Here is a 27,634-nt window from a genome sequence, read left to right as displayed (position 1 = left end):
CAAATTTTCTCGAACGATTAAATCCTTCGAACCGAACGATTCGAAGGATTTTAATCCATCGATCGAACGATTTTCCTTCGATCAGAAATAGCTTAGAAAACTTATGGGGAAGGTCTCCATAGGCTAACATTGTAGCTCGGTAGGTTAAAAGTGGCGAAGTATTTAGTGGAAGTTTTTTTTAAAGAGACAGTACTTCGACTATCGAATGGTCGAATAGTCGAACGATTTTTAGTTTGAATCGTTCGAATCAAAGTCGCAGTCGAAGGTCGAAGTAGCCTATGCAATGGTCGATGTACCCAAAAAAACCTTCGAAATTTTTTTTACTACGAATCCTTCACTCAAGCTTAGTAAATGTGCCCCTAGGTCTAAGACTCTTCATGGTTAATAAAACAAGGCATTTCCTGAAAGAGGCATAGTTCAAATCCTATGGGATCAGTTATCAGGAAACCCATTATCCAAAAAGCTCTGATTTACGTAAAGGCCATCTCCCATAGACTCCATTATAATCAAATAATCCAAATTTTTAAAAATGATTTCCTTTTTCTCTGTAATAATAAAACAGTAGCTTGTACTTAATCCCAACTAAAATATAATTAATCCTTATTATAAGCAGAACCAGCTTATTGGGTGTATTTAATGTTTACATGATTTTGTGGTACACAAAAAGGTATGAAGATCCAAATTATGGAAAGACCAGTTACCTGGAAAACTCCAGGTCCCATCATTCTGGATAACAGGTCCCTTACCTATAATACCATTTTTCTGACAATTTAAAAGTATAGTTATGCTAATCTAGGATATTAAAAATTGCCATCCGAAATGCATTTAATATTCTTTATAGTTTTGAAGCTCAATAGTTCTCATAATATAGGCACTTACTTGCATCCTAAATTTTCCCTTCTATTTGTTTCTACTTCTCCTTTCTCTTCAGTCTTTGTTAGGTTTTAGATCTTAAGAGGATATTCATAACTCATTAGGTAATATTTACCTTGTCAAGATTCTCGAGCCTCTCTTTGTTGGAATCAAGTTCTGCCTTAAAAGCCTGGTGCTTGAGCCACTGGCTGTGCAAGTTTCGGGCTCCATCATATGATGTGTCTTTAGCAGTCAACATTTTTTCATTGATCCATATATTGAGCTGAAAGAGATAAATTGTAACTGTAGCGTTTAGCACGTACTCTCTCAATCCAGGATGCTGCAACAAAGCACCAATTCCAGAGGTTATTATAAATTAGAGGCATGTAATATAATTTTATACTTATTAGGGAAAAGGTATTTCATTAATGTATAAATAAATATGTTTTATTTAAATGAATTGAGGTTGTGTTTGCATGACTCAATGCACCACGGACCACCTTAGTTAACTTCAGTAGTATGGGTAGGTACTTCTTTAGGCTTCCAAGTGATTGAGCTAGTTGGATCTTTTGTTTTATTTTTCTCCTTTCTGGGCATTTCTTGGCTGTCTGGAAAAGACTTGCCAAAGACAAATCCCCAGTTTCTTCTGAGCTCCTAATGAAATATGTTGAAGAGCTAATCCATATGTATTACCTCTTCACAGTTTTCTAGGAAATTCTGGAGGTCACAGTTATCCTTTAGTAGAATGGAAACATCCTTGGCCTTGTTCAAGTTCTTGGCATATCTAGAAAAATAAAATAAATGTTTACCCATATGAAAGAGGATCTTGTGACATTTACAAAAACGCATACATTTAAAATTAATTGACATTTGTGATAACAGAGTGTATATCTTCAGTAGCTCCCAAAATAAAATATTCTATTTTTCCTAATAGGCTGCTATGGCCTTACCCTATACCAATAGAGATATTCAATACTAAACTTCCCAGAGAAAATAATACAGTTGACACATTTTATGGAGATGCATTTCCATGGCCTTTTGTCTAACAACAAAAAAATATCTATGTCAGGGAAAATCAATTATTATGTGCAAGCCATGAAAAATATTTTTTACAGTTATATGTCAAATTACGAAAAAGGTTAATTTGCCATTTGAGGCCTATATCAACTAATCTCTGAGTTTAGGATTGTCTACAGGCCCCCTTGCTCTGCAGTTTTATTTCCTCTGTGATGAGGATCTTTTTGCCATGTTTTTACCATGAAGTCTTTAGTGTCCATATATGATTACAGCCTCTACACATCATTCAGCATTTGATGCATTTAGAGCAACACCAAAATGATGCATGAGTCTTTGGTTATATATTAAGTGGCTTATATGGCTCAGTGTATGCCAGAGACACTATTAGCTTTGATTATATGGGTACCATTGAAGCAGGAAATACACCTTAGACACCTTAGATTATCCGCTAAATGCATCAATAAATTATCAGGTCAAGTACAATTATTTTAGTGCAAGAAGCTGTATTGGAAGGGCACATCAATTCCAGGAAACTGTAATATCCTGCCTGGAGTTTAATCGACGACCTGGTGTTTTGTTGCTGTCTGGCTTACCTTTGCTCTATTTGAGTAGACAGCTCAGGCCCTGGTTCACTCCCATTGCTATACTTGTAATTGCAAGACTTTGTTCACCTGTTATCAATCTGACCCCATCTGTTCCCAGGTGATGAGTAGCCATTAGGCTGCCTATAAAGACCCTGCTCTGCACTGAATCATTGCCCATTATAGGTTCTGTTTCGCAGTTCCTGGGTGCGATTATTATCTGTGTTTGACCCCCTGCCTGATTAACTTGATTGGTCCTTGTTATTGACCCGGCCCGTCCCTTGGCTATGCTTCTTGTCCTCCGTTCCTGTACCACGTGTGGTCCGCTTGCCTGCCCAGAACTCTCCCCCTGGTCCTCTCACACTAAGACCTGGTGGCACCTGAGTAGCGGAGGGCTCCTCCCAAAGCCAAAGGTGGCTCTTAAATGTGGAAGACTGAGCCACGACAGGAAACTTGGGGTTTGTTCAGGGTTTGGGATACCAATCGTAACAGAAACATTGTGATTGTGGACATGGAACCACACTGGTTCACATCCTTGATGTGGAAGGCCTTCGGTGGATTAGCACTTTCCTTCTGTGGGAAAATGATTTTGTTCACATGGGAAGCTTTTCAGCCACCTGATGTGTGTTCCCACTAATGATGAGCAATGTTCCCTCGGCTATGTGCAAAAAAATTACTTTGTGAGCACATTTTAAACTTTTAAAGCGTTTAAAACCGGTGTGCTCAGGTCAGAATTAGTGTAAAATGTTGTGTTTTCACACAAAATTCCTTGTGTGCCCCACAATTTGTTGTGTGTATGCTTGGGTGCACACCTTAGAGGAAACATTGATGATGAGTGGTTTGAAAAATATTCAACCCAACCCTAACCCAAAAGACCACAACCTGGCACCCGCACAAAACATGGCCCATCACACCATGTCGATTTATATACATGTGCCTAACCCTACTTTGAGGTCATTGGAGGTTGTGGTGCAAGCATGAGTACATAATCGCTGTTCCATCATATGTGGCTGAGCCGCACATTACCAGTTCCTTTATCTGTAATATTACTTGATTGGGGGAACACGTAAACAATATTCCCATACCATACTACCACAACAGCAACAATGTTACCTTTCTTCAATAGTGGAAATCTTGGCCAAAGCTTTGTCAGCAAAAACATTTTTAACTTCATCTAATTTCTTTCCATGATTTATGGTTCCGGCAATCTTCTCTTCATTATTTTCCATAGTAGCCAGGAAATCCTCATGTTTTTTTAGTCTGTTTTCGGCAGCTTCTAAGGTGGTGGGAACTTCGCTATAAGTAAGTGTGTATTCCTTAAACAGTAATGGAAGCCATTAATTTGATGCATGCAAAACAAAAATGTAAAAGGCATTACTGTGGCCTCAAACAAAACATTATTATATATATTTATTATATCATTACCTGTTTTACGCAGCAATTTACTACTATGAGTTGGCTCTGCTCATGTGTAATTTGAATAACAGCCAAATGAAAGGTGTGTGTGCATAGGAGGGTTGATAAAGGACTGATTAATACACACCTGATCAAGCCAGACCAAATCTAGATTTAGTGAGTTGTTGCTCTCAGCAAATTACAAGAAATTTTTTAAAACTACAATTAAACTCTATTTCTCCAAAATAACAAATGCATTGGAAAAAAAATCAGAATATAAAAAGCACAAACGAAAAAAAAAGCTCAATGCACTAAAAATATGAAACCTCTAAAAATTCAAGTTTTTTGGACAATTGCCAGTGGAAAAAAATCCAAAAATCTTTAAAACTCTGAATGGCTACAAAAAAGGCCCAATAGAATCAGCGCAGCTCCCAGTGACTTCTATAGGACCTTAAATGCTTTTGCTTGCTGAAGTTTTGTATGAGAGTATTTTGTGGTTTTTACACTTTATAAACCTCAAATGTTTAGCGTTTTAGCGAAATTAAAAAAACATTTTTTAGAGAAAAAATGTTATTAGATAGGCCACTAGTGCCCTGTTTTTTTACCAAGTCTGTCAGGATATCAGTGTGTATTAGAGCTGCATTTATAATGAAACACCTGGTTGAGTCCAATAAAAACTTCTTATTACAGATATACAATGTAAAATACAATGTAAAATTTGAAAAACAATAAATCAATAGATTTTTACCAGGCCCTTTTTTGATCTGAAACATCACTTCTGTGTGTTAAAAGTGCTTTGTTAAATTTCTTTGTAAGCCAAGCAAACATTCCACCATATCTATTAAAAATGTTGCCAACTGGGGGCAGTTTATCACATGAGTCTAAATCACAAATTTAGTTATCCAAGCAAACACAGCTGCTTGGCAGTCATACAAATAAACCCTAATATGCATATAAAGCTTTGCTAGTATGTTTAACTCAACATTTAAAGAAAATGAATACATATTTAATTAAAAATAGGTTATATTTTCTCTTTAATGGCAATGAACGTAAAATGAGAATCTAGAAAATCCAGTTAGAATACAACCAAGCATCTTGCATTTATTAGACATGTTCTTGTTTGTCAAGTGATCTAGTAAACTTACAGAAAGAAGATCATGTGACCATATAGCAGTAGCATATAACAGTGTCTGCAGTAATATCCACGCATTACACTCATTTCTCTTATTGTGAGAGCCATCTCAATTTTTGCTCCCACGTCTCTTACATACATTATCATGTATCATATACATATAAGAAATAATCACCAATCATTTTCAAGAACTTTATTCATCATTTGTTCCCTACCTCTATAGATTATAAGTTTCTGCAGACAAGGACTGCTAACCTGATATCTGCTAAAAGTCTAAACTGGAGAGGTGCTGAACATAAAGTTGATTATTCAATAGCCTCAAAAAACTTAAAGGGATCCTGTCATCAGAAAACATGTTTTTTCAAAATGCAACAGGCTGCTGTTTTTCCTTCTTAATGTAACTGAATGTGTCTCAGTGGGACATGGGTTTTTACTATTGAGTGTTGTTCTTAAGGTGGCCATAGACACACAGATCGGATCGTACGAATCGAGGATTCGTATGATTTTCGGATCGTGTGTGGCGTGTGCCGACATCTTTCGCCCGGCGGAGATCGGTCGTTTGGTCGATCGGTCAGGTTTGATTTTGACCCGACCGATCCCGCCGGAGCTCATGGCACATCGTAATCTGATCGTTCGGCCATACGGCCGAACAATCAGATTACCCCCGATATAGCCATGCCTGTTAATGGCATATCGGGGAAAGATCCACTCGTTTGGCAACATCGCCAAACGAGCGGATCTTTGCATCTATGGCCACCTTTAGATATACCAGGCAGCTGTTATCTTGTGTTAGGGAGCGGTTATCTGGTTACCTTCCCATTGTTCTGTTGTTTGGCTGCTGGGGGGGGGGGGGGGAGGGAGGGGGGTGATATCACTCCAATTTGCAGTACAGCAGTAAAGAGTGATTGAAGTTTATCAGAGCACAAGTCACATGACTTGGGGCAGCTGGGAAATTGACAATATGTCTAGCCCCATGTCAGATTTCAAAATTCAATATAAAAAAATCTGTTTGCTCTTTTGAGAAATGGATTTCAGTGCAGAATTCTGCTGGAGCAGCACTATTAACTGATTCATTTTGAAAAAAATGTTTTTTCCCATGACAGTATCCCTTTAAGAACAATTGCAGACTCGGAATAGAGCGATCTACTGTCTTACTTAAAGTACTAAAAGTTAATTCTTAGGTGAATGTTAGACCATGTTCTGTAATAGATAGCAAGCATTTGCATACAATCTTTTAAATGTAAAAGTTAGGAAACCTACCTGATTACTCAAAATAGCTTCAGACTGCTTTGCATCCTTTAGGAACTTCTGGAATTCCAAGCACTGAGAAAGGGAATTCTCTCTGTTGTTCCACATCTTGTGGAGGTCATTCCAGCCTTCTTGTATCTCTTTGACTCTTTGATCAAGTTGTTCATATTGGGGATCTGTTTGTCCGGAGGTCACCTTGTTACCCGTATCTACAACATCACAGAAATCAGGCTCATGACGTTGAATATCATCTTTAAGAGAAAGGTGGTTAGTATATAGCTTTTCAGCCTCTGGCAGTGAAGTGGGTATATCTTCTGAAGCTGTTGCCTGTTGGGCTCTGTAAAGCCATGTTTCAAAATCAAACAAGTCCACCAAGAATTTTTGCACCTTGCTACTCTCTCCTAAGGACTCCTCTTGATCTTGCAGTGCCTTCTGTAATTCTTCCCATTTCTTATTTATATCAATCAGTCGATCAAGGATGTCTTGGGCTTGGTCAGGGTGATCATTTGCAAGTTTTTGTGCATCTCCTTGCAGATTTATGAGTTTAGCCTCAATAGCGGCTAGATCTCTTTCAATGCCATAGAGTTTTCTTTGAATTGACATCACAGAAGCAAGATCACTTCCAAGATCTTGAATAGATTCTACCACCTTAATTTTTGAATTTATCCAATTCATGGTCTCATCACATTCCACACCATAATTATGAAGGCCAAGGGCAGAATCAACTGCTCTTCGCTTTTGTGAAACCATCTCTTGAAACACGGTCCATCTGAGAAAACAATGTATATATTTTAACTTTACCTTTACTTAACACAAAAGTTAAAGGTAATGCAAACACGGCAGATCTTTGATGCATTCACTGGGTTATCAGCTGGTGGGAATTTCCATAGAGACTTACTACATCAACTTAAATTTAAATTTGAGAATTCAGAATTATTGTAGTGAAGGGTCACATACTGATGATGTTAGTTTGGAAAAAAAATTGACATGGCCTGGACTGATTTTATAATGCTAAAACACTCATTGCCATTATGGTTTGAAGATAATTCTTTATCTATACACTTTGGGCTTTCCAATGTCATGCTTTAAACAAATTTAGATAATATTGCTTTACACCAGCATGTACTAGAGGATGATATTGCCAGGACACAGGCTCTTTCTTGAAGGCTTACCTGGTATTCATGTGATCCAGATCATGCTTTACTTGCTTCCTACTGGGGTGTCCACTTTCAATAAGAGTATTGGCCGCTGTGTTCACATCCTGAATTTGGGAACCCAGATTACCCATTTCTTGATCTAAAGTATTAAATCTAAAAGAAAATCCAAATCTTAGATTTCAGGTTTCTGTAATCTGTTATTTAAACTCTACAAAAGAGATCTCAGCAATGTGTCAATATTAATATATGTACATTAATATGTGTATTACAACTGTAAAATGGTTGATATTACCATTATTATGCGTTACACCAGGTGATTTGGGGGCTAAGGCAACATGAAAAAAGTGCTGGCCACATTCATTTATTTCTTAATAAGATCTGCAAACATTTATCTTAAATAAAGTAAAAAGAAAGTCAAACAGAAAAAAAAATGACTGAGATGCTAAATGGTGGCTATAAACAGAGGAACAATTATAAACTAAAAAATATAAACTTTTATATAATTTTTTTTGTTCAATCAAAATATTTAACCATTACCAAACAAACACTATAAACCTTTAAGAAGGCTGCAAATCTTTAAATGGAGGTCCATGAGACCTACTGTTCTTGGGGCTAGGTGTTGCTGACTGACAGTGGGAGGGGGTGGGGGTCTCTCTAGTTAGTTGTTTTCAACCCCCTCCCCTTGGCTCAAGGCAGGTATGAGAGGGGAGGAGATTAGATCTTATAAGGTGAGGTGGGGAGGAGAGGGGCCAGATAAACTGTTTTGTGTTTTTTTTTTCTCACCCTCCAAACCCCTCAGCAGGTTAAGTTCTTCAAGAGGACAGAGGTCACAAGTAGGAGTGGCTAAATGTACATCAGAACTCGAGGCAGCAGAATGCAGCAAGATATAAAAAGCTCCAGAGAGTGGGGGCTACCTGTGGTATGGACCATGTTGAGAAAACACCAACCAGGGAAAGCAGGGCAAAGTGCTCTAGGCTCCTCCTTGATGATGTCAACTGGGCCGCATTTGGTGGAGGGGACTTCATATGCTAAATGTTTAATAAAGCTGTGACCACTGGCCCCTCTGGTTATTTAATTAGTAGGATTCATTGGTTAGATGGAAATATTTGTATTGCAGTGACAACAGATAGCTGCATAGAACATTTAGGGCTCATAGTTTTAAAAGACAAAAAAGACAAACACTGCCTTCTAAAGTAAAAATCACTGTTTATTATAACATTAGAAAACAGGTGGCTGCTGGTGGAGTAGACGCCTAATGCGTTTCCTAGAATACTCCTTATTCATAGGCTTTTAAAAACCATAACCAAATGGCTCAGCCCATTGGCGTACTAGATCCCCATCGCTGCTGGTCTCATAAAATACATGTATGAGGTAGAGGGGAAGGTGTGCACCCCGGCCCTGCAATGGTACACCACTGGCTCAAACAAAAATTCTTCTATACAAGAGATTCCCAGTTGGAGACCTGTACTTCAGACATGTCAGTCTAAAGCATGGTGCCCAGCCTGTCCAAGGGTTCCCCAGAGTAATATATTATTACTTACAAACATGTTATATATATATATAGCTACAAAGAAAAATATGCACATCATTAATTTCACTATTTTTCCATTCTGATTACATTTAGGCCAGATTGTAAAAACTTCTCTAATCAAAGTAACACATCTACATATTAACAAAAACCTAGTACGAGTCATTTATTTACCCCAGTGGCTGTCTCTGCACTAAGAAACTTAAGGATGCCTTACTGCCTGCCAGATCTTTAATGACTGGGAGAACATCAGCCATCTTAAATTATCCTTGTTGGTTGCTTCAGCAGCTTAGACCTTTGCCAGGAGTAGTAAGTAAGTAAGTGCAGTGGCACTTCTGTTTGCAAACAGATGTATTGCAGGATATTCTTTGATTTATCACTTACCACCTGTCAAAGGCAGTAAGGTAATCTTAAACCTTTCTAAACACAAATCCCTCAACTCATCTTCATAACATATAGCATGATGTACATAGTGGCCTTGTAATACACTTTGCATCTGGTCTTCAAATGTTTTTTTTTGTTCTGCAATAAAACAGCTATTGAATTTGTTAGAGCTGATTTAGTGAATAATTCTGATCTGAGCTGGTCAATGCTGTGTTATTGTCACAATTGTTTTATATAGCCACTACACTGTATGTCAGCAGTGGATATAGCCCATATTACTTTGCAAGCAGAACAAAGACATAGCGCACTGTGTCAGGAAAATATTATATACTAGCAGACAAGGCCAGTAACTCCCAGCAAATGAATAGCTCAAAGACAGTCAGCATTAAATGGCACATTGACTGCCAACATTATTACTCATATCCATAGAATTACATCGAATAGGGATCCCCAACATTAAATGGAACAGTGCCTTAAAATTAAACGGCATGATGACATCAGAGCAGGCCCGGACTGGCAATCTGTGGGTTCTGGCAAATGCCAGAGGGGCTGCTATAAGGTCCCATAGAAAGTCAGTATTTAGTTGGCTGGTGGAGGCTGGTGTGGCCTCTATGTGGGCTGATTGGGCCTCTATGTGGGCTGATTGGGCCTCTATGTGGGCTGATTGGGCCTCTGTGTAACTGACATGCCAGGGCCTATTTTAATTCTCATTCCGGACCTGATCAGAGCATCAAATGACACGGTGATGCACAGCTTTACACGTGATGAACCAAGAGGCATAATCTACCTTTAAACTTAATTTGCCATTTTCATAATCAATATTGCACTCCGACTGGAACATTTTACAGATAAAGCAATGCTCATTCATGTAAAAGAGAAGAATATTTCAGGACTAGCAGATAGGAGGAGAGCAGCAAATGCAATTTTTTCCCTACCACTAGGCACAGGCCTATCAGAAAGATGACCCGATTCCCAGTTACCCAGACCTTTTTTCTTACATATCTCTATATTCCCTAATAATGGTGGATGTACCTTCACACATATCTTTTTTTTAAATGTGTAATGCCCTATTCTGCACTATGTCTTCCCTTCATACATGTCCAATAGATGTATATTTTTGCTATTAAGTTGTTACCCTTAAATATTCATCCTTTAACACTATTATGCTGTTTATTATCTTTTATATGTGGCAGAAACCACTCTGAGTAAAATACTACAGTCATATCTTTTATACATTAAAGTGATACACAAATAATCTAGTTTTCAAAATATTAATATACATAAATAGTTGCTTATAAGTCATGTTGATTTTTTTTTTACTGAAGTTCCAAAACCTGACTGTTTTGCCAACTGGACTATCCCTTCTCAACTTGTCAGTTATAGCTTCTAAGGCTAACGGACAACTGCAGCATAAACATGGCAGACCCTCACAGAGGGGGGGATCTAATAGGTAATGTAAAAGCATTAAGAAGTACCTTTGTGGCAAAATTATAAAGTTCATGCTAAAAACAATGTTATGATATATTTAAAAGACAGTTTAATTTCAGGTGTCGGTATCTCTTTAAGCATTAAAGAGAATCACATAACAACTAGATGTTAATATTGTATATGAGAAATACATTTATATTTTGGCCCATTTATGTACTGTGACAATAAAGTAACATGATATGAACCTTACCTGTGCTGAACAACTCCCATGTCCTCTAGTGATTCTGGAACCTCCATGTTTTCCAGCCATTTCTCCTTCTCATTCATCCACATCTCACATGCATCTATGTCACCGAGAATGGTATAAAAGGAGAGAGCATCTTGAAGTTTTTGGGAACGCAGGTCTGCTAGGGATGCTAAATCAGAAAACAGAGCTCTTAGTTTTTGCAGTCGACTGTCAATCTCAGGTGATGTCTTGAACTCATCTGGGAATTGTTGAACAACCTCACTGAGACCTTCCAACGCCTTTCTGTTGAGCATTATGTCATCTAAGAGATCCTTTTGCTTTTTCACTAATATTTTGGTTGAATATTCATCGTGACCAACATCATCAGTTTGCATCATACGATACGTATCCTGCATCCTTGCAGCTAGATCATCAGCATCAACCTGGAACTGAAAGAAGTTCTCGGTGTCGCTAAGAATTTTCAAACGGAAGGCTGCCAAATCCTTCAGCTGAGCCCACTGAAGATTGATTTTTTCAATTTGTTCTTTGATTTTTGGTGAGGCATAATGTTTATTGGCAATCATGTTTTCTCCATCTTTAAGAGTTTGCTGCAAATTAGATTCAAGACCTCGGAGTTCATCCTCAAAAGCTCTGTGTTTCCTTTTAAGAATGGAGATGCTGGTTAGGTCTTTTCCGAAGTCCATTGAAGTATAGATTTGTTCTTTCTCTCTTATCCATCTTGCCACCTCTTCAATGTCTCCGAAAAACTTCCACATACACCGTGATTGCTGCAGATTGTGTTTTCTCTGTGCTGCCAGTGACACCAGTTCCTGATAACATAGTTCAAGGTGCTGCACTCGATCTTTAATCACCTGTGGATCACATGGCTGATACCCTACAAGAAACCAATACAATTATAATTTCTTATTGCACAAACAATAATGTTTCTATGCCGGTTACAAAACTAGTATATGTACACAAAGCAGAAGTAGTTGAAAATAAACACTGGTCTAAGAACTAATCGTATAACTTTTAGAACAATGAACTGGAGTGGAAAAAGTTTTTTTTTTTAAGTATAGTTGATGTTTCTGACCCAAGATCAATGTAATTAAAACCTACAGGAAGTGGATCTCAAATTTTAGCCCATCAGTAGCTATACATGAATTGATCTGCCATCAACCTCAGCCTTTGCTGTCATGGAATGCTAGAAACTTTAATTCAATAGTCAGTAGACAACAACAGACACAATGTCAATGTGCTTTTTCACTCACCCTCTCCACCTACAAACTTCAGAGCAGTCTGGCCGAATGATTTCACTTTATCCGCTTGAGCAGCAATATCAGCTTCTATCAAGTTGTGTTTCTGCAGTAAATATTCCACCTCAAGGAGATGTTTCCCATAGTCTCCGGATAAAAGGCCTACCTAGTAATAAACATGAGAATGTGTTAATATTGGCAATTACAGCATACAGTGGAGCTAAAGGTAATGAAGAAAGAAGAACTGGAAACAGAATGATTAATGTTAATAGTAAATGAATGTAGAAGTGTTGCAATAGGCTAGGGAAAATGATTTGTGGCCCATATTTTTTTTCACAGAATTAATGTAATAAACTTAGTATGCTTTCCTAACAGAAATTACATGAGTTACCTTTATTTCATCCATCCAGTTTACAATGTGCAACATCTCTTGAAACAGAGTTTGCAGCTCAAGAGTCATGTTAAGTCTATTGCGCCTAGCATTCAGTATCTCCAGTAAATACTGCCACAGGCGCACAATGTTGTCCTTTCTGGCACTGATACGCCTGATATCATGGTATCGTTCATTCTCTAATTCCTTCGCTACATTTACTATTGCTTGAATACGTTCTTCATAAGCATAGATGTCCGTCTCAATAGCTTCATGTTTCTTCTTGGCGGCTTCCACAGAGGGCAAATCAAAACCAAAGTTATCCTGTGGAAAACAGAAAGGCAGAAAATCTATAATGACCATAATTAATTCCTTTATCATCCCCTTCATCTGAATCAACTTTTTACTCCTACATCATGGAAAACAACTTCCACCTGTTGCTATGAAAACAATTCTTTATAGCATATTTTATATTGATTTCAACTGCCTGAATTACTTTTGCTTTTGCCTGTGTGTCGTTTGTTTCATCCTTTTCTCCCTGAGTAATTATTAGATACCTGTGCAATTAGGTGCTGGTTTTCCGCGATCCAAGTTTCTCGCATTGCAGCCTTGCGATCAAACCTCTTTGCCAGTTGCTCAAGCTTTTCTTGTCGAATAAGTTCATTTCTCAGTGCTGTCTCGCGGTCATGCTCGGCTTTTTCAAGGCGACCCCATGCCTATTTATATTATATATATTGGAATGGATAAGAAAAGCATTGTCATTCATAATAATGTAAAGTTCTATTATTAGCATTGCTTTACTTATAATAATTCTCAGATTCCCTTGTTAAGGGCCAATCAAAGGACCAGTATCCTTGGTGTTGTATTAGTTTTTTGCAAAAATTTAATCTTTGTGGAATGTTTCTAGCATATTTTCAGCACAGCGGCCCTTGGATATTTTTGTGCCTACTTTTTTAAGAATATTTAATGTTCCTACCCGGTTGATGTCAGATACAAGCTTCCCATCTTGAGGGACATATACTTTCTGTTTGTTCTCTCTCATCCTAGACTGAATGGTGAATAAGAGCACCTCTAAATAACCCTTTTCTTGAAATCTGTTAGGAAAAATAGAATTGAATTATTTTACATTATATAAATACACATTTTATTGAGAAGTATAGTAAAAGACATTGGTTAAGAAGCCAAAATACATTGGCTGACCTTCATTTTAACTGAGCTCCACTATGCAGTATTTGTGGGCTCCCTCCTGACATAAGGTGGTGATAACGTCCGATTAAAAGTTTAAAGCAAAATAATATGGAATTGTTTTTTGGAAAATTAGAAAAAAAACTACTGCATGAATTGTATGGAGACAAATTACTATTGTAAATGTATTTTAAAGGAAAAAAACAGTAGTGGCTCTGATTACCCCTCACTACTGCACAATCACATCATTAGAGACTGCAAGCGGTTATATGGCATATGGGCTAAATTTCAGGCTTGCCTGCTGCGTTTTTTGGCAGTTAGGAAAGAGCCTACTTACTTAGGTGGTTTTTCTGTAGTTCTATATGCGCTGAATGCCTGGAGTTGCTGTTGGACCCCAGTTAAAGAGTTTGCAAATGTTCGATTTATAAGGGCTAAGATGGTTTGTTCAATCCATGTCAACAAATCTGATGTAAGGCTTTCATATTCATGAATCATTTTATCCGTTTCAATAGCATTATCCAACACCTGCAAAGAAAGAATGAGGATACTTCGGTAGGTGCTGAAAATATAATTCGGTGAAACCTCAATTTTACACCCCTGATTTTAAGGGGCACATTTACTAAGCTTGAGTGAAGGATTTGAATATAAAAAACTTAGAATTTCGAAGTTTTTTTGGGGTACTTCGACTGCCGAATAGGCTACTTCAACGATCAAAGTATTTGCGGTAAATCCTTCGACTTCGATATTCTAAGTCGAAGGATTTTACTTCGAGGGTCGAATATCGAGGGTTAATTAACCCTCGATATTCTACCATTAGTAAATGTGTCCCTAAGTTTTCCCGCATTTTACACCATTTTTTGTGGTCCCACCAACTACATAATGTATTTCCCTGATGTTACATTTTCCTGGATTTTCAAAAAAAAATTCTAGTCCCCTAAAATAGGTAAAATTAGGGCTGCACTATAATAAGGTATACTTAATCAGTGTTAGAGATTTTTATGGCATTTTAGGGCTTATTTACAAACATAGATGATGGATTGCACAAGTGCTGTTGCAAATAGCAACCAGTCAGGCCTGTCATTTTGCCAACTGTAGCGAATTGTCCAAAACAATCTCCTAATTAGTTTTAGGAAAGAGTTTCCCAACACTTTTCTTTCCATGTGCCCTAGTTTTGCGTATACTGCCTGTGCGCTTTGTAAAGCTAATGAATTTGGAAACAAGTAGACACTATTACACTATGGGGCAGATTCACTAAGGGTCGAATTTCGAAGTAAAAAATACTTCGAAATTCGACCCTCGAATTGAAATCCTTCGACTTCGAATATCGAAGTCGAAGGATTTAGCGCTAAACGTTCGTTCGATCGATCGAAGGATTTTTCGTTCGATCGAACGATTAAATCCTTCGAATCGAACGATTCGAAGGATTTTAATCCAAAGATCGAAGGAAAATCCTTCGATCAAAAAAAGTTTAGCAAGCCTATGGGGACCTTCCCCATAGGCTAACATTGACTTCGGTAGGTTTTATCTGCCGAAGTAGGGGGTCGAAGTTTTTTTTAAAGGGAAAGTACTTCGACTATCGAATGGTCGAATAGTCGAACGATTTTTCGTTCGAATCGTTCGAATCGAAGTCGAAGGTCGTAGTCGAAGGTCGAAGTAGCCCATTCGATGGTCGAAGTACCCAAAAAATACTTCGAAATTCGAAGTATTTTTCATTCGAATCCTTCACTCGAGCTTAGTGAATCGGCCCCTATGTGTAATGAGAGTAGCCCCTCTGGCATTAGCCAGAATCTACATATTGCTAGTCTGGGCCTGGCTTAAACATGTTCATTTTCTTAAAGTATTCTTGTGAGCATTGCAAAATACAACCAAAATGTTATCAAGTTACTGGAAACCAGTTAGCATTTTCAGTTGCAGGCTGTAAAAGTGCCCCAAAAGAAAGGCTAATAGTTAAAAAATAATGAATACAGTGCAAACGAAAAGTTGCCTATTTATTACATTTATTTTTTTTCTGGCAGCAATAACTTTTTATTTTTTTTAGTTTCATAAACTCAAATATTTAAGCTTTATCAATTGAAATTCTCCAAATTTCCAGTGAAGCCACTTAGCAGATAAAACCTGTCAAACTTCTATAGAATTCAAGGGTAGGTGTATTTTCAAAAAGCAATAGTTTTTAAGTTTTTATTTAAGTAGAATGTTTACAGGCTTATTGAAAATATATGTTTATATGTAACAATGCCATTTTAGTTTGCATTCAAGTTTCTTTCTGTGAATTAATGCAAACAACATTTTCCAAATTGAGTTTTATTGTAAATATGCTAGAGATCGACTGAATTGAGTTCAATAGAGATTTTTTTTTCAAAACTGAATTTCAAAACAACTTGATTAAGAATTGTATTACATTTGCCTCCCAGTATTCTGAAACATGAATTTTCAGATTTGCTTTGACCTTAATAAATTTGAAAATTCAGGTTTCAGAAATTTCAGTTATCAACTTTGAATATTAATATTGTGTATTTTATAATTAAAACATACAAATATGCACATTTTTTCAATTTAATTAAATACCGCACAAATAATATTTAATTAATAATAATTAATAATAATAAAACAGATTCTATACCTTGCCAATTCTTTTTCCTTCAACAGCCAAGGCTTTCATCTTTGAAAAATAATGATAAAATGCAACTACATAGGTGATTATGGATTTTTCATCTGGGTTTTCAGTAAGAACATCTGCAAATGGATTTAAAAGAAATAAACTTTACAAGACAGCGTAACACCTGTATATTAAAGCAATGCAAAACCTATGAAATAATATAAATAAGAAAGTAAGCGATAAGATCTTTTTTTAATCTAAGTAGATTCTAACCAAGAACAACGGGGAGTCAGCTTGCTATATGTACTCTTGTGTGCTATAGTGTGTTTGTTACATGTTAATTCATAAAGCTTAGCATATAATGGTGCAAAAAAAGTGCCTCCTAGGTTGCAAAGATTTGCACTCCACAAAGACCTACAAAGACTCACAATGGGCACAACCAGGAAAAGATTTTGGGCTTGAGCGCCCCTAGGCCCACTAGGTCCTAGCACCGGCACCCTCGCAAGCGCACTCCCCCTATACGCGCGAGCACTGGGGAGTAAGTGTACAGGAGCACACGTCCCTGGTGCTCTTTAGGTTGTGGCTGTTACGATTGGTATCCCAAACCCAGAACAATCCCCAAGGTTCTGGTCACGGCTCAGTCTTCCGCCTATAACAGCCACCTTTCACTTTGGGTGAAGCCCCCTGCTACTCGGGTGCCGCCAGGTCTTAGCGTGAGAGGACCAGAGAGAGAGAGTTCTGGGCAAGAGTCAGGAGAGAGGCGTAATCGGAGTCACAGGCCGGGTCAATACCAACAGAACAGCAGTACAGAATCAAGAGGTGGGAGGATAGTCTAGGTCACAGGCCGAGTTCACACACACCAAAACGCAGTTCAAAAGCAGAATCCGAAGAATAGTCAATACACAGGCAAAGGTCAGGACAGGTAGCGAACTAGACAAGGTCGGCAAACAGGCAGGGTCAAGAACAACTAGGAATACATGGAAATAGCACTCAGGAAGGCGGCTGTGCCTTTAAATATTCAAATTTCGCGTGAAATGATGATGTCACACGCGGCGTGCCTGAGAGAAAAGGACATGTGCTGCCCTCATTGAGCCAGACCCGGAAGAGGTGTGCACAAGGGAATTGTATACCCCTGACAGCGGCTGAGTGGCATGCTGCCCCTAAAAACTTGCCGCCATAGGCCGGTCTCTTTGTGGCCTTATAACAAATCCAGGCCTGGGTACAACATCTTAAGGATGGTTTCTACGGTTGTTTTTGAGATTATTAACTGAGCTCCTTAATGTTTTTGTAAACATAAAATGTTGTGTTTATTGAAGACTCACCTTCTGGATCAAGGAGCTGAGTTATTCCCAGTTTCCGATCAGCCACATTAAAGGCTTGCTCAAGGTTGTGCTTTGGGTTGGATTTTTTCATTCTTTCAAAATCAAGCAAATCAGGCCTACAAGTAAAAACAAATGAAAGTAGATTTTTTTTTAGATTTCTTTCTAGCAAAAATTCACCATAAAGACAATTCACAGGAACATTGCAAATTTACTACAAGGGGAAGAGGACAATTCGCTAGCAAAAAAGCTCAGAGCTAGAGAAGTTTCATGCTGTTTCACCAATCAAATTTTCGCTCAGGTAAACAATCTTTACTCCGCAAATTTATAAAAGGGAGAATACGTTACCCTTTTCGCCAGAACCTGTTTTGCCTGGTTATACCTGCCAAATTGATAAGATGAATAGTGATGGGCGAATTTATTCGCCAGGCGCGAATTCGCGGCGAATTTGCGCGTTTCGCAGCCAGCGAATAAATTTGCGAAAATTCGCTGCAAAAATTCGCCGGCGTCAAAAAATTTTTTTTCGAAAAAACTAGATGCTGGCGCCGTTTCGCGAATTTTTCGCCATTTCGCAAATTTCGGAGAAGCGAAACGGCACAAATTCGCCCATCACTAAAGATGAAGCTACATAAAAAAAAGACAAAACTGTCTTTTTTTCATATTTTAATGTGGGATTATGTTTAAAAACTGTTAAATGTTTTTATTTATTTTTTGAACTATTTGAAGCTACATTTGTTTTAGGGTGGGTTCATGTCTAGGAGAATAGAGGATCCCTTTTGTCTTTATTTTGCTTCCTTGGACATTTTTAACAATAAGTGGCCAATTACAGCAATTTCACTAATAAAGACACAAATTGTTATATTGTTACATAGTATGCAAAACCGACGTTTCGGTCCCCATTGGGACCTTTATCAATGGGGACCGAAACGTCAGTTTTGCATACTATGTAACAATATAACAATTTTTTTCATCACATGAAGACCCTTGGTGCTGGTTTTTTGTTCTTTTTTGTGTATACACTGTATCACCGTGCACAGGGGCAGCTACAAGGTAGCTAAATGGAAAGCTGGTGCTGTCCACAGACTTGTTTATATATGTATATATATATATATATATATATATATATATATATATATATATATATATATATATATACATATGACCTGTATGTACCCACCATATTTATATTGATGTAAGCATAAGTATGTTAATGATGTCCGTGCTGACAAATTTTCACTGGGGCCAAGATGAAACCTTGCATTTTGATAAATATTCACTGCTAATTAATGACTGATGAAGTTGCTGAAGTGTGGCGGAGCCTTACGAGCTGAAAATTCACCCTTTAGTAAATTTGCCCCCATGAGAGCTGCAAAGCAGGAAGTAGTGTTCTGGCTATTATGTTAGACATCCAGTCACTCCAGCCTTTATACATGATATTTTTGGTAATTAACTATATTAGAAACATTTTTTATTTGGCACAGCCTATCTATTTACCCAGTTTTTATTTTTATACTGAACAATTCCTTTAAAGCTCCCTTTCTTGAATCCCATACCACTCTACTACACGGGGAGGCCCATTTACTAAGGGTCGAATATCGAGGGTTAATTAACCCTCGATATTTGACCATCGAACGATCGCAGGAAAAATCGTTCGATCGAAATATTAAATCCTTCGAATCGAACGAGTTTAGTAAATGTGCCCCTCAGTGTATTGAGATATTCCTTTGCCAGCCCCTTACTATTGAGTAAAAGTTCCAAGACAATTGGTAGTCAGCTTTAATAATGACAAATCAACATTGCTGTGATGGTCATATATAACAATAGCCTTGTGTATGGATGATCTTTGCATGGTTAGCTTCTGTTTGTGTCTTTTTGTTCAGTTTTCTCAGGTTTTGTTTACTTTTAAGACTTCACTTTCACGTAAATTGCCACTGACACCTTAACATACCTTAGCTCCTTGCCAACCTACATGTAGGTCACCCTCCATATAAACAGCGGTGCCCAGGATTATTAATTAAGAAAAGGTTTGTTAATTGATCTTTGGTTTCATGGGTATCCACAATGTCCAGAGATTTGAAACTCTAATTGGGGAGGTTTCCTAATCAGAGAGTAAACAGTTGGTAAGTCTTACCTGTGTTTGTGGATTAGAGCATTAAATGCCAGACCATCCCTCCAACATGATGTGAAATTAGTCACATTAACATTTGGATATCTGGAAAATATAACATATTTTTGTATGTCTGGAAGTGCATTATTGGTAATCTTACAAATAAGAGAATTTAACCAAAACATAAGCAACCGTGAGTTAATAAAATAGATGATATAATAGGTGCTGTTCTCTTAAATTAGATCAACCTCTTCTGTTAATCCTTATATGGTTGGTGCTATATTTTATTATGAAAAGTGTGCAATGTGCCAAAATGTTGGAAAATCACAATTATTTAGAAAATTAACCTCTGCTTGTCCCAAGCTAATATTAACCTACAAGAATTGTCCACTGTCGGAGTTACATCCAAAGTACCATGTAATACTAATCATGAGTTCAGTAATAGCTGGAGACCTGCATAGAGCAAATCCTTGCCTGGGTCCCTTATCACTTGTTTGTTTATAAGTATATGAAAATTCCTGTTCATACATTTATTGGTTTGGTTATATATTAACTAACTATCCTAATGATTAGGCTGATGAACTCAAATGAAGAAATTTCATCTCCTCTGTTCGCCTTTCATATAAAATGCCTATCGGTGTGTACCCAAATGTAATTGCAGCTGCGTCAATATCCTTTATTAGCCCTAATGAATCAACCTGTGTTATTATGCAGGTTTCAGGTTCTGTTACATCCATATATTTGCTAGGCTCTTGATCCAAAACCCATACGAACCCCCACAAAAAAAAATCAAGATATATATTGTAGATTGGGTTAACATTGGAAATTGCATCTTAATTTAGTTGAAATTCAGGCACTGGTCTTTTGGGATATAAGAGCATGTTTTTCCTACACAGGGACGTAAGTCAGCGCCAGAGAGGAGTTTTATTTGTAGTGATTCTGGAAACAGTGTATGTTTAGGCTGTGATACTTTGTTGGAACATGATACAAAGTTATGAAGGCTATTCCATTGCTCAAGCTTTTGGCATTCGTGACGTCTCATCTACAGATGAAATAAATATGTTACGCAATCCACCAAACGAACTATAACTCAGTTGAAGAACTGAAAGAATATTTGGACACTGACAAGTTATTCTATGTGGTTTCTGTACAGCTATGTAATTTATCAATATACAAAAAACCTGCAAGATTTTATATGCACCGTGATCCTTTATGGGACTCTGAATGAATTATAGAAACCGTTAATTTGAATTATGTTTCTCTTTGCAGGGTTGGTGATAGAAAGGAAACACGGCTGAATTAAATATCTGTGTAAGAGCTTGAGTAAGGAAACATATAAGAGGGACTACCTATAAGTACTCACCCTGCTGTCTTCATCTGGCACCATAACAGTAAAGCATCTTTTGCAGAACGAGTTTCACTGCCCTTCATCTCAATTATAATATCTTGGATCTATAAAGCACAGGCAAACTTAGTTCATCTACTTTTTAAAATGGCAACATTTTTGTGCAAAAATAAAATTTTTAGCATTTTCAAACAAGAAGCTTTATAATTGTGTCCCAGGGGAACATTTATAATTGAAGTTCCTGCTGGAATTTGAGTACATTTTTTGTTTTTTCTTTTCCAGTTAAAATATAATCTGCTTTTTATGGAAAGAGGCCTTTTGGGCAAAATATTTAGTAAATTACAATCTGTTAAGTATTTCACAGCTTTTCTTTGGGGTTTTTCTGCCTAAAGTTAACAATATTTGTTAATGCTGGAAGAAATATACTTATCAAGGCTGCCTTTGTTTTGTTTTCACATGACATTTTTTCACCTGTAATAGTAACCTGTAGGGAAAACTATTTTTCACCCAGCACGTAGGGGCTCCTCATGTAGGAAGATTTCATAAACACTATAACTGTTTTTGTTTTTTCTACGTAGACATACCTGATTCCACAGATTGATAGAAAACTATGATAGTCTGTTTCACTTGATGTCTCTGTACTCACAGTATAATGCAACCCCTCACGTTTTATTGCAAAATAATGGATTCTGGAACTTGACGTCTCTCAGCATTACAGAAAATCTTTGGCTTCAAGTCCCAGAATTCATTACTTCACAATGAAACAAGGTGAGGCAGAGTTGTATTCTATAGGGAGAATAAAGGAATCTGGTTCATCAGAGTAGCATGGCTTCCTTTGAATCTGTGGAATAAGGCATATTTGTTTAAAAAAAGATAAAACAAATATATTTATATTAATTTCTGCCAATTCAGATAGTGTTTATGAACCTTTTCTACATATTGTAAGCCCATCTGAACGAGTTCATGTCAAAAAGAGGGTATACGTTCCCTTTAAAAAAAAACAAAACAGCGTCCTATTATGAGAGTATACAGTAAATACCTTGGCATGTCGAAATTCAGATTGCAATGTCACACTACTATGTATACATGTAGCATGTGGCTGTCTATTATTTACAAGAAATAAATGCTACCCTGCCAAGCAGTAAAGATGTAAATAAAATTTGGGCTACCATATATTGGCATGTCCCTGTTACTATGCAAGGTTTAGCTATATGTAGTGATTTAGGCATTAGCAAAATAGTTGCAAATATATATAATTTAGAAGATTGTAGGCATGGAATGAGGCAATTTTGTTATTAAAAATGTAAATATGTTGTGATACCACATGATACAACAAAGATCTACCATATCGTTCCTTCATGTTTAACTTGGGAAAAATATACTGTATGATTGTTAGGAATGACAACAGCAGTTGGTTCATAAAATAAATTTACAGTGATGTGAATAATATAGTAAATAATAATGTAATTGAGAATACTGCAGATTTATTACATAGTAAAACATATAAGGACTCATTTATAAGTAAAAGTGAGTGCAAGTGCAATGTGCAAAGTGCAATTTTGCACTTCTTTTCACCCACAATACAGAGCTTTTTCCCTTAATTCCAGCATCACTTTGGCCTTGAGAGAGTAGTGTACTTAAAGCAATTCTGGGTGATGTTAAAATGGCTCATGAACATGCTGCTGTGCGACAAATTCATTTATAACATGCAAAGAAAGGTGCACCAGGGAAGCAAGATGGTCTGGAGCCTACTACTTAACTCTTGCATTCGCCTGGAAAATGCACTGTGCCTAGTGCCGGATGCAACATTAAATGCACAGCACAGCAGAAAAACACGTATTTACAAAAAATGTGCAAATTGAAAACAAACAGCCTCAAAGCGACCTCATTTTTCCAACTTGCCACATTGCCTTAATTCTATTTGCTTAAATCTTTGTACTCAGAGCTGCTCCTTACCCTTTATGCAGAACTACTGAACCCAGGCAGGCAGTAGACATGGGATGCATGCGGGGGTTATTCAGAATACTCAAGCTGCATCCCTTAGCATTTGAATACTTGGTAAATTAGTCATCTTGTGTAATATTTTAACATGTTATGCAATATTTCCTGGGAAGAGGAGATTTTACAGTTTGTCAAAGGCTTACCTGGAAACGTAATATGATGGTCCATATCAAGCCCAATATTAATCGGTGATTGCCATTGACAATATCATGGGGGCCAATATTTTCAAGATGGACTCTTTGCTCCTTTAGAAAATGGAGAGCTTTGTCCACATTTTCTAAGCAATGGATACGCATTCTTCCTTTTGTTCTTCTTGGCTGGGAATTAAATGCAAACAGAAGACATTGTCATCACGTCACTGGACCCATACAGTTATATAACACATGCTGATTATTTTTTAAGCATTCCTGTTTTCCTACATTCAAACTTTTGGCACAAAAAGTATTTTGAAATTGTTACCATCTCCTAGAGAAAGGAACAGGTGCAACAAAGGCACACAGTGGGGCTCATTTATCAACACTGGGCAGTTACCTATAGCAACCAATCAGTGATTAGCTTGTTAAAGCCATCTGCAAGTAGAACAATGAATGCAGCAATCTGATGGGTTGCCATGGGTTACTGCCCATGGGCAAATTTGCCCAGTGTTGATAAATGACCGTCAGTGTCTGCAATTCAAGTGGACTGTGCCATGAAGGCATCTGTAATGTCCTTTCTGTCTGAAAATGTGCCAGCGTGCCATGAACTTAAGTTCTGTACAGTTTTCAGACTGTGTGTGGGCTTCAGATCATTATCCCAACAATTTTCATTTGGCAATAAGTCATCATTGGGACATAACTTTTGTTTGATTGTTGTCTGTCATTTAAATGTCCAGAACTTTGTCTCATTTGTTCTTTTTCCTATTTTAATTCTACAGTTTAAATTTGAATGTTAGTTTCAGATGGCATTAAAATAACCAATTGATATCCGAACATTCACAAATAAAATCTGAACATTTAGAGGCAGCTTCAGGATCAAGTCATGACTTAGGGGGTTATTTACTAAGCCCCAAATGCAAAAATCACGAAAAATTTGTGATTTTTTTTTTAAATAAAATTGGACTATTAAACCCTGAGGCTGGAAAACTCCGAATCTGAAATCCCGGCATCTCAGACCTGTCGAGGTTGCATATAAGTCAATGGGAGAAGTCCCAATGATTTTATTGATTTGCGTTGGGTCTCGTGCCAAACCCCAAAGTTTTCGGAGGTTTAGGGAAAAAATCTGAGGTTTCGGGAGAAAAAATCGTGAAATGAGTATTTACCGCAAAGCAAATTTTCGGGAAAATGTAATAATAAATAATCATTAAAAACCTGAGTGGCTTTGATCGGAGTTTGTAGCAGCCAATATTGATATAATTTCGGACCTTGATAAATAAGCCCCTTAGAGGTTAGAGACCTGCAAAGGGATAAGTAGTGCTCTGGCTATTGAAGATGTGGAATTCTCTCCCTGAATCAGTTGTACAGGCTGATACATTAGATAGCTTTAAGAAGGGGTTGGATGGCTTTTTAGCAAGTGAGGGAATACAGGGTTATGGGAAATAGCTCATAGTCCAAGTTGATCCAGGGACTAGTCCGATTGCCATTTTGGAGTCAGGAAGGAATTTTTCCCCCTCTAAGGCAAATTGGAGAGGCTTCAAATGGGTTTTTTTGCCTTCCTCTGGATCAACTGGCAGATAGGTAGTTAATAAAAAAAAAAAGGTTGAACTCGATGGACATGTGTCTTTTTTCAACCTTACTTACTATGTTACTATGTATTATATTGGACATTCCTTAACTTCAGCCTTTATAGACTACGGGGCACATTTACTAATGGTCGAATATCAAGGGTTAAATAACTCTCGATATTCGACGATGGAAGTAAAATCCTTCTACTTCGAATATCGAAGTCAAAGGATTTACCGCAATTCCTGGAACCATTAAATCCTTCAAATCGAACAATTCGAAGTATTTTAATCCATCGATTGAACGATTTTCCTTCGATCCCAAATTGGTAGGAAAGCCTTTGGGGACCTTCCCCATAGGCTAACATTGGTGCTCGGTAGGTTTTAGGTGGCAAAGTTTTTTTTAAAGAGACAGTACTTCGACTATTGAATGGTCGAATAGTCGAACGATTTTTAGTTGGAATCGTTCAATTTGTAGTCGAAGTCATAGTCAAAGGTCGAAGTAGCCAATTCGATGGTCGAAGTAGCCAAAAAAATACTTCTAAATTCGAAGTATTTTTTATTCTAATCTTTCTAATCCGAGCTAAGTAAATGCGCCCCTACATTTGTGAATAACTAACTATATTATTATTGGAGTCTATTGGACATGGCCTTATTATTACCCAGTTTTATTTTTGTACTAAACTGTTCCTTTTAGGTTATATTGCAGAAGAGAGTAGGCTTTTTAGATTAAATCCCCATTGAGTGCATCAAAATAGGGCCAGACCCCATGTAAAGCATGGTCAGGGTTATATAAAAATATTGTAAATTATTGTGATCCTACAATAATTCCAGTATAATGAATACTTGCATTCACCCCAAATGTCTCTATGTTTGACAGAATATATGTATATAGGTATGCATTTGGAAAATGAAAGGAAACTTTAAATCATAATAGAAAAGCCACAGAAAGGCAAACCTACCAGCTGTTCACCTGATAGCACCTCCAGTAGTTTTATTAACATCCTTCCATCCCTCAGATCCAAGTAGAGATCAGAAATCCGACAACTTACAAAAGCAAGATGGGAGTTGACCCATTTGGTAAAGGTTTTCTTTTGCACAGCTTCACGCTCATCTATAATTAACAATAGAAAGAAATACCTCGATATAAGCAGAAGTGTTTTAGTATCTGGAATCTTTGGTAGTCTTTTTTGTGTTATAGAACCCAAATATTATAGCTAGGGATTCAAAGCTTAAGGGTTACCCAGGCATTCATTATCACACACAAAAGATAAAAATACTGCTTCAGTCGCAGTTACAAGTACCTTTGAATTTAAAATGTTATACTTTCTTTTATTATGCAAAAAAATAGATTTTAAAAGAACATTTCATTTAATTCAGCAACCTCAGAACCAGACCTAAGTCTGCCCCCTCCTGTCTCAAACTTACCCAGCCTCCTTTTTTAAAATCCCACATCCCCTCCACTTTCTAAAACTTTTGATACAAACTTTACTGATATAACTTTGTAGATGTTAAAAGACATTCTGTGATGTACCGGCAAGGGCTTTAATTCTAGATCTTTCAAACATCCGAGCGGAACTGTTATCATTGTCAAGGTCATCCTCTGCCGTTTCCCAGCGGGAGTTGATGGTGCAGTACTGCTGCTCAATTTCCAGATTATCAAAGTCGGTGGTCTGCATGTTGCTGCTCTTGTGACTGCTGACTTTTGCGTTCAGATTCAGCAGGTCTAAAATACAAAGATACATGACACACTTACAAAGCAGTGAATAATGTAAAGATCTTTACTTCTATTTCTGACAGAGGAAGCAGAATTATGATTTCTAGGTGTCTTTGAATGCCCAACCCCAAAAAAACACCCTAAAATCACAATTAGGCAGAGAATGCTATGCAGAGCAGTATCTCATTGGAGATGGAGATGACTAAATTATATAGTAAGTAGCAGTAAAGTAAAATACATTAAGTTAACCACTGAGCAACCAGTATAGCTGGACCAGAGGGTGCAAAAAAATTGCTTCAGGCCTCTGCGCTCTAATACAGCGAGTGTGAATACAGCTGAGTGTGTTTGACAGGGCTGTATTCATGAGATGAGGGCTGGAGAAGTATAAATGAATCCCCCTCCCACCCCCTAACAAGCGTGTCAGCAATTGTGGGAGCACCACTGGGTGAAGGCTGCAATGGGGCCCTGTACATAACCCCAGAACTATGGAAGGTGGTGAGGACAGGGCTGACCTGCATCAACAAAGAGCTGTATTGTATGCTGAATTTGTAATCCTATACAGGCGAAGATTTACCACTTTGCTGAATTTGGTGTCAGGAGACATTTTCCCCAAAATAATTTAACCCCAGGGAGGTGTTAGTCTGTGAAGAACATATATATATATATATATATATATATATATATATATATATATATTTGCTTTGCTTCCCAATACTGCAAAATATCAGTTAGAGGACTTTGCAGAGCGAAGGAATTCTGAGAATGAGGTTAAAGAGGAGCACAGAAGAACCAGATAACACCATTATCACAGATCCTGTTTGCACAGCTCTGGTATCACTGCAAGACACCTGACAAGGGAAGAGAAGCGGGAGACAGCCATAGCCATAGCCTTAAATACGTTATAATGAACTGCCCATTTCTTTCCACTACACTCTGCAAAAATCTACTAGGAGTAACCGTCAGCAAGACAATTGGATATCTAAGAGTTGGCGAGGTTGCACACAGTGATCATAAATAAGCTCAGTGTGTATCCACCAAAGTGGCCAAACAAATAAGCACCTATTGGGATTTTATGAACCAGTGGGTTCCTAAAA

General features: G+C 37.5%; 1 protein-coding gene across 2 annotated transcripts in view; it reads right to left on the bottom strand.

Annotated features, from left to right (window-relative positions):
* The window catches only part of sptb.L (spectrin beta, erythrocytic L homeolog), a 56,756-nt gene that overhangs the window by 18,564 nt on the left and 10,558 nt on the right, over positions 1–27,634 (bottom strand). For both annotated transcript variants that reach the window (XM_018231110.2, XM_041573300.1), the window contains exons 2-19: positions 26,358–26,549; positions 25,786–25,937; positions 23,271–23,444; positions 21,145–21,233; positions 19,806–19,886; positions 17,678–17,793; positions 16,380–16,492; positions 14,097–14,284; positions 13,551–13,668; positions 13,132–13,290; positions 12,596–12,898; positions 12,220–12,370; positions 10,973–11,843; positions 7,398–7,535; positions 6,238–6,994; positions 3,564–3,766; positions 1,546–1,636; positions 989–1,135 (exon numbers count right to left, since the gene is read on the bottom strand). In XM_018231110.2, coding sequence (XP_018086599.1) covers positions 989–1,135; positions 1,546–1,636; positions 3,564–3,766; positions 6,238–6,994; positions 7,398–7,535; positions 10,973–11,843; positions 12,220–12,370; positions 12,596–12,898; positions 13,132–13,290; positions 13,551–13,668; positions 14,097–14,284; positions 16,380–16,492; positions 17,678–17,793; positions 19,806–19,886; positions 21,145–21,233; positions 23,271–23,444; positions 25,786–25,937; positions 26,358–26,502 — 3,996 coding nt within the window. In that variant the 5' untranslated portion in view covers positions 26,503–26,549. The remainder of the gene's footprint in view (positions 1–988; positions 1,136–1,545; positions 1,637–3,563; positions 3,767–6,237; positions 6,995–7,397; positions 7,536–10,972; positions 11,844–12,219; positions 12,371–12,595; positions 12,899–13,131; positions 13,291–13,550; positions 13,669–14,096; positions 14,285–16,379; positions 16,493–17,677; positions 17,794–19,805; positions 19,887–21,144; positions 21,234–23,270; positions 23,445–25,785; positions 25,938–26,357; positions 26,550–27,634) is intronic.

This window comes from Xenopus laevis, chromosome 8L (genome assembly GCF_017654675.1).
Source record: "Xenopus laevis strain J_2021 chromosome 8L, Xenopus_laevis_v10.1, whole genome shotgun sequence".
NCBI classification, from domain to species: Eukaryota; Metazoa; Chordata; class Amphibia; order Anura; family Pipidae; genus Xenopus; species Xenopus laevis.
The sequence above is the reverse complement of the archived record's forward strand: the minus strand, read 5'-3'. Positions and strand labels throughout refer to the sequence as shown.